The sequence below is a fragment of the Pipistrellus kuhlii genome, unplaced genomic scaffold (genome assembly GCF_014108245.1).
Source record: "Pipistrellus kuhlii isolate mPipKuh1 unplaced genomic scaffold, mPipKuh1.p scaffold_m20_p_7, whole genome shotgun sequence".
NCBI lineage: Eukaryota > Metazoa > Chordata > Mammalia > Chiroptera > Vespertilionidae > Pipistrellus > Pipistrellus kuhlii.
Window position 1 is genome coordinate 22,917,151 of NW_023425573.1, and position 14,514 is coordinate 22,931,664.

General features: G+C 39.0%; 1 protein-coding gene across 13 annotated transcripts in view; it reads left to right on the forward strand.

Annotated features, from left to right (window-relative positions):
- AGFG1 (ArfGAP with FG repeats 1) overlaps positions 1–14,267 on the forward strand; it is a 65,800-nt gene extending 51,533 nt beyond the window's left edge. For 7 of the 13 annotated variants that reach the window (XM_036420980.2, XM_036420987.2, XM_036420984.2 and 4 more), the window contains 7 exons: positions 654–831; positions 6,287–6,366; positions 7,045–7,137; positions 8,513–8,560; positions 10,378–10,536; positions 12,940–13,031; positions 13,580–14,267. In XM_036420980.2, the coding sequence (XP_036276873.1) occupies positions 654–831; positions 6,287–6,366; positions 7,045–7,137; positions 8,513–8,560; positions 10,378–10,536; positions 12,940–13,031; positions 13,580–13,639 (710 nt within the window). In that variant the 3' untranslated portion in view covers positions 13,640–14,267. The remainder of the gene's footprint in view (positions 1–653; positions 832–6,286; positions 6,367–7,044; positions 7,138–8,512; positions 8,561–10,377; positions 10,537–12,939; positions 13,032–13,579) is intronic. The other 6 variants (XM_036420982.2, XM_036420988.2, XM_036420985.2 and 3 more) reach the window with 3 other exon arrangements.
- The last annotated feature ends 247 nt before the right edge of the window (positions 14,268–14,514 follow it).

Genomic DNA, 14,514 nt, shown 5'->3' on the forward strand with positions numbered 1-14,514 from the left:
TGGTAATTTTTTTAAATGATTTTTACAGTATATTTTTATGCTGAGTTTTGGTCTTGAAGGCCAGTATTTTGCCTCTCAAAGTGTATAGTGCAGTGGGGAAGAGCAAGGGTGTGCTTTCATGCTGCAGGACCTACTTTCTCATCTCCATAATGAGGGTACTAAATAGCATTGAACTCATGGAGTTGTGTTATTACACGTAAGGCATTTAGAACAGTGCTTGGCACATAGTAAGTGCAGTAAATATTTCTTCTCATTACTTTATTTTTATTTTTATGGACAACCCTGGGAATATGATATTACTTGATTGTTCACATCAGGGTCCTGTATTTTATGAATTTATATGTTTACTTAAATGAAATACACATGTACCAGAGATGTTAAGTAGCGATTTTTAAGAATTTCTTCTTTATGCACACTCTAAACCTTTTACTGGCACAGGGTCTTAGTTTTTTGTTATAGAAGCGGTAATCTATAGCAGTATGTGTTGCAACTAATCTTGCACAATATTTTCTACATTATTAGATATGACTCTAGAATCCTATTTATTTCCTTAGCTCCGAATCAGTTGTAAATTTACACGTGTTGCATAGGAAATCTGGTTGATAAATTGGAAGTATACCTTTAAATTTGGGGGATAATTTGTTTGTTCACAGGTGGTGATCAGGGGAGTGGCTTTGGGACGGCAGGTAAAGCTCCTGTTAGTTCTGTGGTTTCACTTCCCAGTCAAAGTGTGTCTTCAGACAAGTATGCAGCTCTGGCAGAACTAGACAGCGTTTTCAGCTCTGCAGCCACCTCCAATAATGCATATACTTCCACAAGTAATGCCAGCAGGTACCTTGTCTTTGTGTTCCTGCTTCATGTTTAAATCTTTTTTCAACTCTGAATAATAATGTTAAATAAAGACTGTGGTAAAATTTTAAAATTATTAAATATTTTTATAAATTTGAGGAAACTGAGCTTAATTTGCTAATCCTACCTAATAAAAGAGTAATATGCAAATTAACCATCACTCCACTATACCCACCAGCCACGCCCACCAGCCAGTCAGGGCAAGTATGCAGATAAACCCAACCAAGATGGCTACGGCTACAGAGAGCAGGAGGGAGGGAGCCTTGGGTTTCCCAGGCAATGGAAGAAGCCAATCTTTCTGCCTGCTCTTCCTGGCCTAGGCCTCCACTCAAGGCTACAAAGTTTAAATTATAGAAGGTAAACAAATCCAAACAGAAACTGCAGCAGCCACTGAGCTGGAGAGAGCAGGCTAGGGTTGCCACTGGCAATGGAGGAAGCAAAGCTTTCCACTCACCCTGGCCAGCCCAGGTCTCTGCTTAAGGCTACAAAGTTTCAATTATAGAAGGTACATAAGTCCCAAGAGAAATGGCTGCCAGCCACGGAGCAAGCAGGAGGCTTGGCTCCGCTCCAGGCTGCAAAGTTTCAATTGTGGAAGGTAAATAAATTCTAGATAACCAGGGCCTCTGCTTGGGTTGCTGGGGGGATGACTGGCCTGCAAACCACCACAGGCGCTTTGCTCAGGCCACCCCATGCCCCAAGGGAACCCCCACCCTGATCCAGGACACCCTTCAGGGCAAACCAGCTGGCCCCCACCCATGCACCAGGCCACTATCCTATCTGATAAAAGAGTAATATGCAAATTGACCATCCAACACACAATATGGCTGCCCCCATGTGGTCAAAGATCCTGCCACTATGTGGACACAAGATGGGCACCACAAGATGGCCAGCAGGAGAGTACAGTTGGGAAGCACCAGACCTGTAAGGGAGGAAAGTTTGGGGTGATCAAGTCTTTAAGGAAAGGTAGTTAGGGGTGACCAGGCTGGCAGAGAAGGAAAGTTGGGGGCAAATAGGCTGGCAGGGGAGCAGTTAGATATTAATCAGGCTGGCAGGCAGAAGTGGTTAGTGGCAATCAGGAAGGCAGGCAGGCTAGCAGTTGGGAGCCAGCAGTCCTGGATTGTGAGAAGAATGTATGACATCCCACAGGGATCGGGCCTAAATGGGCAGTCAGACATTCCTTGAGGGGTCCCAGATTGGAGAGGGTGGGCTGAGGGACACCCCTTAGCCCCCGTGACGAATTTCGTGCACTAGGCCTCTCTTTAAAATATAATCCTTGATTAACTGCCTAATTCTTTTTTTTTTTTTAATCAAAAGTTTTATCATTTTCTTGAACACCAAAATGTAACTAAGCGTATGTACATATCTCAAAAATGGACAGATATATACAGATTTAATTATATTCAGTAGAGAATTCATTTAGGAAATTATATACTTTTAAGGTACAGTTTTTAGTCATGAAGACTAAACATTGAAAGTAACATTTTATATCCTTGGTTATAAATATACATTTTTAGAAATGTTTGCACCAGAACAGAGCACTAATTTTATATCTCTTCAGTGTCATATTGGTATTTATCAATAGACATATCTGTAACTGTTCAAATATATCTGGTGGAAAGGAATTTTTTTGTAGCAGGAAGTCTGACACATTTTAACATTAGATCTTTAAAAGCTCCAATCAAGAAGCAGTTTTGACTTCTTGATTTTAGAGTTAAGTTATACAGAAATACAGGTGACTTACACATGCATTGTTTTATTCATCTCTGTTTTTCTAATTATTATTATTTTCTTTTTTTTATTGATTTTTTTTTTTTTTTTTTTTTTTTTTTTTTTTTTTTTACAGAGAGGAAGGGAGAGCGATAGAGAGTTAGAAACATCGATGAGAGAGAAACTTTGATTAGCTACCTCCTGCACAGCCCCTTCTGGGGATTTGCCCACAACTTAGATACATGCCCTTGACCGGAATTGAACCTGGGACCCTTCAGTCAACAGACCGGTGCTCTGTCCGCTGAGCCAAACCGGTCAGGCCTATTTTTCTAATTATTTTAATCCTCAACTGAGGACATCTTTTTATTTTTCATTTTAGGAGGAAGAGAGTGAGAGAACCATCATGTGTGATGGAAATATCAATTAGTTGTCTCCCACATGTGCCCCTGCTGGGAATCAAACTCGTAAAAGGTGTAGGGGTGGTGGTGCTCCAGCCAGCAGAGCCACCAGCCAGGGTTTATGAACATTCTTGATGAAACAGTCAAGAAATTAATTTTATTAAATCTTGATCCTTAAACATGTCTATTTTCTGTGTGGAAGTAAAGTATGCATCAGATAGGTCTGCTGCTTATTGAGGTACTAGTGGTTTGGTGCACAAAATTCTTGCACGGTGTCGGGGGAGTGTTCCTCAGACCAGCCTGAACCCTCTTCAATCTGGGACCCCTTGAAGGATGTCCTACTACCGGTTTACAGGGATTGGGCCTAAACTGGCAGTCAGACATCCCTCTCACAATCTGGGACTGTTGGCTTCAGCCGCTCACCTGCCTGCCTGATTGCCCCTAACCACTCTGCCTGTCGGCCTGCTTGCCACCAGCCTGCTTGCCCTCAAATGTCACCCCCCACCCCCGCCAGCCTGATCACCCCCAACTGCCCCCCCGTGCCAGCCTGCTCACCCCCAGCTGCCCCCACTGCTGGCCTACTCGCCCTCCCCACTGGCCTGCTCACTCCAAAATGCCCCCTCTCTGTCCTGATCACCTCTAGCTGACCCACACTGATGGCCTGCTCACCCCCAACTGGCTCCTCTGCTGGTCTACTTACCCCCAATGGCCCCTGCTGTCCCATCCTGGCCTAATCACCCCCGACGACCCAAGGTCCCAGCCCCTTCTTTTTTCCTTTTCAGCGTCTCCTTGAGTGGAGGCCAGGGCCAGCTGGACTCAAGTATCTAGGATTTATTTATCTTCTATAATGGAAACTTTCTAGCCTTGAGCAGAGGCCATGGCTGGCCAGGACAGGTGGGAAGCTTGGCTTCCTTCATCACTGGGGATAACCCAGGCCTCTTGCTTGCTCCAGCTCCATGGCCACCTCCATTTTTATTGGGATTTATTCATCATCTTTGATTAAAACTTTGTAGCCTTGATTGGAGGCCAGGGCCAGCCAGGGCAGACGGGTAGTTTGGCTTCCTCCATTGCCAGGGCAACCCAAGTTTCCTGCTTGCTCCAGCTCCATGGCTGCTGCCATTTTTGTTGGGATTCATTTATCTTCTATAGTTGAAACCTTGTAGCCTTGAATGGAGGCCAGGGCAGATGGGAAGATTGGCTTCCTCCATTTGCCAGGGCAACCCAAGCCTTCTGCTTGCTCCAGCTCCATGTCTGGCCACCATGTTGGGTTAATTTGCAGCTTGTGGACATGGCGAAGTGATGGTTAATTTGCATGTTTCTATTTTATTAGTGTAAATCAGGGGTCCTCAAACTTTTTAAAGTGGGGGCCAGATCACGGTCCCTCAGAGAGCTGGAGGGCCGGACTATATGAACTACTAATTCCTACTATAACACCTCGGCTGCACTCACTGCTCAAAAAACCTGGCGGGCCAGATCAGACTCCTCTGCGGGCCGCATGTGGCCCGAGGGCCACAGTTTAAAGACGCCTGGTGTAGATGATGATTGTCTAGTTTGGTTATTGTGGGATGAACCAGCCTCTTGTTTTCTGAAACACTGTTTTTCCTTGGAAGATGACTGATAGGCAAACCAAGGTTATTCAGATTTGGATATTTGGCAATATTATCTAAAAAATAGAGTATTTAAGCCTGTCATTTAATGAAAATAACTGATAATCACACATTAAATCAAATATTAGAATTTTGGAAAATTACTTTACCATAAGTGTGACAGCTTCCTATTACCTTTCTGATGAGTGAGTAGTGATATTTATGAATGTGATGTGTTTTTTTCTTGAAATTTTGCATAAGGAAATGTGTTGACATTTGGAAGATTGGCATCAAGTATTTTCTAGATGATAGAATGTCAGTAAAAATTTCATTTAAAGCACAAGATAGACTAATGAATCCAGCAAAAAACAGTTCACTGATAAGGTTTCAAATTCCATATTGAAACAAACTTTTAGGAATTGTTGCTGTTTTTGGTATGATAACAAAGAAAATATCCAAAACTAGAGGCCTGGTGCACAAAACTCTTGGGCAGGTGATGGGGGTATTCCTCAACCTGGCCTTCACCCTCTTGCAGTTCGGGACCCCTTGGGGGATGTCTGCCTGCCAGTAGTCAGACATCCCTCTTGCAGTCTAGACTGCTCGCTCCTTACCGTCAGCCTGCAGTGGAGGCAGGAGAGGTTCCTGCCACCACTGCTGTGTTTGCCAACTGTGAGCCCGGCTTCTAGCTGAGCAATGCTCCCCCTGTGGGAGCCCACTGACCACCAGGGGGCAGCTCCTGCTTTGAACCTCTGTCCCCTAGTGGTCAGTGCACATCATAGCTACTGGTCGTTTGGTCATTTGGTTGATTTGCATATTAGCCTTTTATTATATAAGATTATCTGAAAAAAACTATTAAAATACTCCTTTGTTCAACTATGTATCTATGTGAGGACAGTTTTGTGGTGTTTTTGTTTTTGTTTATTCATATATACTTCAGCCTAAACAACATGTCTGATTGATCTGTTAAACCAGCCATTAAAGGGATTTGCAAAAATATCAAACATTGCTACTGTTCTCATTTCCTTTTTTTTGTTTTAGAAAATACCCTATATAATATAGAGCTAATATGCTAATTAGACTGGATGGCGGAAAGACCTTCTGGAATGATCTTCGAGAACGACCAGTGGATGGGGGTGGGGCCATGAAGCAGCCGGGGTTGCACGAATTTCATACATCGGGCTTCTAATACTTGTCATAAAGTGCTATTTATTTGTTAGCATATAGTAATGGCTTGTTATTTTTATTTTATTTTTTATTTATTTTTTTATATTTTATTGATAATTTTACAGAGAGGAAGAGAGAGAGATAGAAAGTTAGAAACATCGATGAGAGAGAAACATCGACCAGCTGCCTCTTGCACACCCCCCACTGGGGATGTGTCTGCAACCAATGTACATGCCCCCGACCAGAATCGAACCCGGACCCTTCAGTTCGCAGGCCAACGCTCTATCCACTGAGCCAAACCGGTTTCAGCGGCTTGTTATTTTTAAATGAAAAAATATTTTAAATATGTTTTAATTTTTGTACTATATGCATATTGGTAAACAGAGCACACTGAAGCAAAGGCTCTTTAGGGTTCTCAGTAATTTTTCAGAATATATATTAGCTCTGAGACCTAAAGTTTGAGAACTTCTGTCATACATTGTATGTTTATAATGACCAGTTTTCACATATTTATGGCCATCCTATAGATAGAATATCCTTGCTCTTTTTAAAAATTAGAACTCTTTTAATATTTGTTTTCAGCAATGTTTTTGGAACAATGCCAGTGGGTGCTTCTGCACAGACACAGCCTGCTTCTTCAAGTGTGCCTGCTCCATTTGGAGGTAGGTGTTTCCGGTAGTCGTCCCCCCTTATGTGTGGAAGATGCATTCTAAGACACCCAGTGGATGTCTGAAACAGTAGATAGTACCAACCTCCATATTTACTATGTTTTTCCTGTACATACATACCTATGATGAAAAAAAGTTGAATTCATAAAATTTGTCTATTCACCATACAAATTTTGTTTTGTTTTGTTTTCTTATTTTCGAGAACTTAATCACCTTTTCACTTAAAGGAAGCATTTTACAGCTTCTCTTTGGCATATATGAATTGCCAGCGTCACTACTCTTTGCACTTTAGGCCATTAATAAGTAAAAGTTGAGCAGGGTGGAGAGAGATTTCATCACCTTATTCAGATTAGTGCATAATTTAGAACTTATCAATTGTTTATTTCTGGAATTTTCCACTTAATATTTTTGGGCTGTCATTAACTGTTGATAACTGAAGCCACAGAAAGGGGGAGTCATAGATAAGGGGGAAGGAATAATGTGGACACTGTATAGAGGCCAAGTGTATATTGTATAGCAACTTCAGGAGAACCAGATGCCAGAGCAACAGTTTATTATTAGAAAGCTTTAGTTTTCTATCTTCAGAAATATATTAACAAATACATTTTTATATATTTTAATATAAATGTATTATGATTTTATAGTCTATTTTATAATTTTTTTTTTTTAAAGCTACGCCTTCCACAAATCCATTTGTGGCTGCTGCTGGTCCTTCTGTGGCATCTTCTACAAATCCATTTCAGACCAATGCCAGAGGAACAACAGGTAAGAAATATAAATTATGGAACAGCAAATTTTGGAAAAGGGATTTATTGCAAAGAAACCATGTGAGCAAACTAGAAAAATAAGGATTCTTTCTTACTGAAATTAGTGGATAGTGGATAGGAGAGTTTGTTCCTAAAAACAAATACTTGCTGAGAGTTTATAAAATTCTGGAACTTAATGCACATTTGAGAAGGACCTTAGGAGTTAACTAGTGCCTACCTCGCTCAGTCACAGTTTTCATATTCAGGGAGGAAGCCCAGGTATGGAGATGAGACTTCCTTGAACCACACAGCCAATTTATGTAGAGATGGGACTTGTACACAGTAATTCTGACTTACTGTGGTGGTCTGCTTTCAAAATTATAGATATAACTCATTCAATCATAGTAGAAACGTGTAAGAAGGTTTTTTGCCTTGTTTCTGACTCTTGACATGAGATTGCAAGGGCCAAATGGGCTTTATTACATGAGGTCTTAAGATCAGGTCTTTTTCTAGCACATATCTCTCTTAGGATGTTAACATTTTAGTAAAATGTGAAAGATTTACACGATCTGAAGAGAAACCAGAGTATAGAATGTTAACATTTTAAAAATTGTGGGAACCTGATTTAATTTGGGTATAATGTTTTGAGTATTTTCTCAATTGCTGCTTCCCCAAATTTTAATTAAGTATGCTAATTTAAAGTGAATGGACATATTCTTTAGAAATAATTCTACCCCAGATGGTTAAAACGAACACAAAAAGGTTTTATTACATAACTTAAATTTGTTTTTTATTAATTAGGTTTATTTATATGTAGCCTCTCTGATCTCAGTCATGCCAGGTGGGAAAACACAAGATGCTTTTTTTTATTTTGTCTTTTCAGCTATTATATTTTAATGAACTATAGCGAATAATTTTCCCCTTGTAGTACTCAGCTTACTTGAGTTACCTTTGTGTATTTCTAGTTCATATAAAAAGTTGTAAATAAAAATCAAATATTATCCAGGTGCTCTCTCCAAGGTTTGACTGCAGAAGCTAGTTCATTTTAGATGATCCTGTAAATAGCATTTCTGGGTATGACTCATGAGGCCTACAAGTCTTTATGGATATAATTATATCTTCACATTAAAAAAAAGTGTTTATTTAAAATGATGTATTTCATAAAGGTTTCTTCATTTGATATGATCTAATATCCCTTTTATTGCAAACTGTGTAAATATTATAGTGTCATGAATATAGTTCAAAAAATTGGATGTGTTTTATCATGTATTTTGCTACCCACTTTGTAAGAGTACATTCTAATTTTAGAACTTTGAATGAAATACATTTACTTTTATTTTAACAATAGTTACCATTAAGTTAATGACATTGGTCTCTTTATGGCTCTCCATAAGGCCTTTCTGGAGCAATGCATTCTCAAGTGTTTCCTCACGCTCATTTTGGTAGGTGGCCACCACGAATGTCTAGATTTCTGTGGCAGTTTGTCTGCCTGCTTGTGGAAGCTTCTGCTAGTGTTCTGAATCCCTGCATGTGGAATTAAGTTCTTCATGTTTTAAAATGGAGTGGGCATGAATGTGTGGCATTGGGATTGCATTATATTTTAAATTATATAGAAATCTGTAGTGATTTATGTTTTAATGCTGAAAAGTATTATTGCTTACCTCCATGGTCATATTAGAATGTCATAGCTTTTTCAATTGTTTTTCTTGAGTTTGAATTTATAGTAGTTTGAGTGACACCTTTTTGATATACCAAACCATTTTACCACATTATTCCATGGAGTATGGTTTTGTTTAACTGTGCCCAAGTTCTGCTTTTTAGTGCTTTTTGAAAAGTGACTTGTCGAAGTTATGTCAGTGCATTGTCTGTTATGAAACCCTCCTGTTTCCTCCCAGTGTGCTTATCACTTATTCACTTGCTCCCCAATGGCTCTTCCCTTCTTTTTCTCCTTAATAATGAGAAAGTAATTTAAATTTTTTTTACATTTTAATTAGTTTCATTAAGGGTCGTTATAAACAGTAGGATTATGAGTATTACTTTGGCAACATCTGTAACATTTTTTTAGTTTTTATTTTTTGTAACATTTTAATATTTCTGTGCTTAAAATAAGCATTTGAGTAAAATTTTTAAATCAGGAAATTAAGTTTGAGTTATCTTTTTTGATAACATACTTAAAACTATTTCACTGTATAATTACTACTATTCTGTATTAAAAACAACATTTTTGGCTCTTATTTCACTGAGGCCTTCCTAGTACACATAATCCTCTCTAACAATAGTGATATACTGTACTGCTACCACCTGTGTTTCTATAACGCAAATTATTTCCTGAATAATTCTTCAATGGGGAATGATGGCAGCATACCACATATGTAATGGTAGTTCACACAGATTTCCCCAACCTGTGACTGCTCTGTTCCACAGAGTTAATAATGGCCAGACGTGGCAAGCCATGGAGAAGCACAGTTTTGGACACAGTGTTCATTTATACTGTGTGCTTTGTCTCTTCTAATAATACTTAGTTCAAGTCCTTTCCCATCTTTGTGCATTTTGCCCTAATTTTTATAACTCAGCAGTCCTAACCTTCCTTAACCCTTTATCCAGAGCAGCCTTTATTTACCATCCATAAAAGGATTGTGGGAGTCCATATATTTCTCTTGGAAGTGATTTATTAAGAGTATAACATGTCGTTTTAATTGTGTTCTAGTTTTTATTAAGATTTCCCTTCCCCATTTGGCTCTGGTTACAAAATTGCGTAGGTTTTATGTGGCTTTCATCTAACTCCTATAAGTTTTATTATTTTTGGTGAGCTACTTTAAACAGGTTCTAAAATTTTTTCCAGGAATTCACATATTATGTTATAGAACACAATTCATTAGATACAATTAAATACTTAGCTATTTTACTATATATAGCAAAACAAAATGAAAAATGTTAATATGTATCCATGTGAATTGCCAGGATGATGGGCTTTAAAAAGTAGATTGCTGACTAAAGTTGAATTTTATTAATATACTTTGAGAAATTTTTCTTCATTAGTTTTATTCTGGTTATTGAGTTTTAGGAAAATAAAATTTTATAAGTTGTTATACTGTATAGTGCTCAAACTTAACTGACTTTGTTTTGAAATTTAGAATGCCTTTAATGTACATCTTAATATTTTTCAAGGTAAATGATATCTCTGCTGTAATGTTGAATATGAGAAAACAAAATGTGCTCTTTTAAATGTAAGTGATCAGCCCTTTTCTTCTCCTGTCAGCGGCGACCTTTGGCACCGCCTCCATGAGCATGCCTGCGGGCTTCGGGACGCCTGCGCCCTATAGTCTTCCCACCAGCTTCAGTGGCAGCTTCCAGCAGCCTGCCTTCCCAGCCCAAGCAGCTTTCCCTCAACAGACAGCTTTTTCTCAACAGCCCAATGGTAAGATCTGACATTTACTTGTAAGTCCCTGTAGGTCTCTTGTTCTATATAATAAAAGCCTAATATGCTAAGTGTTTGGTCATCCAATAAATCAATCAAAGTGTAATATGCTAATGATATGCTAAGGCTGCTCAACTGCTCACTATGACATGCACTGACCACCAGGGGGCAGACGTTCCGACTGGTAGGTTAGCTTACTGCTGGGGTCCGGCTAATGGGGACTGAGTGAGATGGGCTAGACATGCCTTTGAGCCTTCTCACATCCCTCCCTAACCCCAATGGTGCACTGGTGGGGTTCCTTGGCATGGCCTGTGCCATCTCACAATCCAGGACCCCTTGGGGGATGTCGGAGAACTGTTTTCGGCCCAGTCCCGCAGGCCAGGCCGAGGGACCCCACTGGTGCATGAATTCATGTACCGAGCCTCTAGCACACATGTGTCAAACACAAGGCCCGTGGGCCAAATCCGTCCCGCCGGGCCTTGCAATGTGGCCCGCACAGCGCTGTCATCACTGCACTCCGCTGCGTTTCCATCACAATGACAGTTTATGACTGTTCAGTAAACCATTCGGCCTGCGATTTAGGCTGGATTTTAGATTTTGGCCCCTTCTCTGATTGGTTTGACACCCCTACTCTAGCATGTCATAATGTTATGTGTTTGGACAAAAGAACTTAATTGAAGAACGTTGTATTGTGGTCTACTTGAATGGGTATTTGGGCCTCAGAAAAATGACTAAGTTGGTAAGTTTTTGTGACTAGATTATCAATGCAGGAGAAATCAGAGACTCTAAAGAGTCCCCAGTGTCTTTCTCATTCATTTATCTGTGTTCTAGTACATCTCTTGATTTTAAAAAGAAACTTTAAGGACATAGAGTATTTTTTTTTTGTTTGTTTTAAATATATTTTTATTGATTTCAGAGAAGAAGGGAGAGGGAGAAAGGGATAAAAACATCAATGATGAGAGGGAATCATTGATCAGCTGCTCCTGCACTCTCCTAACTGGGGATGGAGCCCACAATCTGGGCATGTGCTCTTGGCTGGAATCGAACCTGGGACCCTTCAGTCCACAGGCCAATTCTCTATCCACTGAGCCAAACTGTCTAGAGCTAGAGTATTTTTTGTTTTTTGTTGTTGTTTTAATATATATATTTTTTTAATTTCAGAGAGGACGGGAGCGGAAGAGAGAGAGAGAAACATTAGTGATGAGAGAGGATCATTGATTGGCTGCCTCCTGCACCCCCACACTGGGGATCAAGCCTGCAACCCAGGCTTGTGCCCTCACCAGGAATTGAACCATAATTTCCTGGTTCATAGGTCGATGCTCAATAACTGAGCCATGCCAGCTGGGTTGGAGTGTTTTTGTTTTTAAATTCTTTATTGTTTAATGTATTACAAAGTCTCCTTCCCCCCAACCCCCAATTGACCTCTCCCTGGCCACCCCCAGTCTGTGTCCATTGCTTATGTTTATATGCAAGCATACAAGTCCTTTGGTTGATCTCTGAGTGTTTTTGTTTTGCATCAGAAAATTGTGCTATTTTGTTTAAGGTTTTTTTGGTGGGTGGTGGTGACGTAGAGTAATAAATAGGCAACAGTATATATTATGGTTAGAAATATTTACTTGTTTTCAGGAAAATTCAATAGAGACTGGTTTGTGTGGTCGTCCCCCCTTTGCCCCCCTGCTCATCCCTACTCGATTTTGTTTATGGCTAAAGTTTGAATTCCATAGATTTGAAGATTATCCTAAAATTATTGATATTCTTTTCTAAAGTTGTGCTTAACTAAAAATTTGGAAATAGGGTCTGTGACAGCCTTAATGATGAAATGTTCCTAAGGAATACTATGATGTTTACTTAGAAACTGCTGTGTGGTCTTACAGCCCCTCTCAAATAGTCACCATCAGTGCTCATCTATTTATTAAATCCTTTGAATGTCAGTAGGTTAGGTACCTGAGACAAATTGGAATTAACTATTTCTGGGGACTATATAAAAGCTCTTTAAGATATGCCACAGATGCTGAAACCGGTTTGGCTCAGTGGTAGAGCATCGGTCTGCGGACTGAAAGGTCCCAGGTTCGATTCTGTTCAAGGGCATGCACATTGGTTGCGGGCACATCCCGGTAGGGGGTGTGCAGGAGGCAGCTGGTCAATGTTTCTCTCTCATTGAGGTTTCTAGCTCTCTATCTCTCCCCTTCCTCTCTGTAAAATAAACATGTTAAAAAAAAAAAAAAAAAGATATGCCACAGAAAGTTTATTTCTGGTTTTGAAAGAGCATAAGACCTAACAATTTAACATTGATATTTTATTGTTGCTCTGGTAGGAGTTTCTCTGAAACACATTGGCTTTATAAACATCAGATTATCTCTCAAAGATGGAATGGGTTATAATTGGTGGTTCCGTTTTTACAAGGTGCAGGTTTTGCAGCATTTGGACAAACAAAGCCAATGGTAACCCCTTTTGGTCAAGTTGCAGCTGCTGGAGTATCTAGTAATCCTTTTATGGTAAGTGAGGTGCAATTTTAAGCACTTTGTAAGTTGTTGCGTATTATTTTCAAATTAGGAAAAGCAGGATGTGTCTCCTCTTGGATGCTGTTTGCTACTGTATTGATAAGACATTGCAAGAGTGTACACATTGAGGGAGCCACTATGCAAGATACCTTTGTGACTCAAAAAACATTCATCAGTTGAAATAAAAGAATTGACAGTAAATAAGCTATTTTATAACATGAAATTTGTCTGCTTTCTTGCAAAAGGAACACTTTATGAGCAGCTGTAGACATAGTAAACATTGTGGAAAGGGGTCTTGGAGTCAGATTTAGTTTGAATCATAAATGCATTTTTTTAGAGTCAAGTCCATTTTGAGAATTACATGAAATAATTATATATAAAAGGCACAACACAGTGCCTAATACCTAATCATTTTATTATAGTATATTGCTAAGAGTAATAAATGTGATTGCCAATAATTAAACCTAATCTAAATACTCTTTAATATTTTCATCTCATACCACTTTTGTCTGTTTATTTATTTTGTTTTATGTTTCCTTTAGACTGGTGCACCGACAGGACAATTTCCAACAGGAAGCTCATCAACCAATCCTTTCTTATAGCCTTATATAGACATTTTACTGGAAAGAACTTTTACATGGTCACATTACATCTTTCCGCCTCTTGCACTGTTGTCTTGTTTCACTGATCTTAGCTTTAAACACAAGAGAAGTCTTTAAAAAGCCTGCATTGTGTATTAAACACCAGGTAATATGTGCAAAACAGAGGGCTCCAGTAACAACTTTTAACCTGTGAATTGGCAGAAAAAGGTAGCGGTATCATGTATATTAAAAATTGGCTAATATTAAGTTATTGCAGATACCACATTCATTATGCTGCAGTACTGTACATATTTTTCTTAGAATTTAGCTATTTGTGCATATCAGTATTTGTAACTTTTAACACATTGTTATGTGGAAAATGTTACTGGGGAAATAGATCAGCCACTTTTAAGGTGCTGTCATGTACCTCGGAATGAATGACCTGAAATCATTTTAACCATTGCTACTGGAAAGTTACAAAGTCATAATTGGAAGGTTTTATTCAGTCTTGAATTTTTCCCTCCTAAAGAGCTCTTCTATTTATACATGCCTAAATTCTTTAAAAATGTAGAAGGATACCTGTCTGCATAATAAAGCTGATCATGTTTTGCTACAGTTTGCAGGTGAAAAAAATAAATATTAGAAAATATGCTATTGTTTTTGTGTTCTTGCTGCAATGCCTTTACCAAAGTGGCCTTAAATGTGAGTAGTGAATTGAGAACATCTTGAATTCTTAAATTAGGATTTCAGAAGACTTCTAGTGACTAGCTTTTATGTCTAAAAGAGAAAATTTTATAAAAAGGCCATGTAGAAAATGTACTAAAACTACTATGACTGCTATATTCAGGAATATGTCAGTGGTAAAGCATTTACATGTAGCTTGTCAGATTCACCAT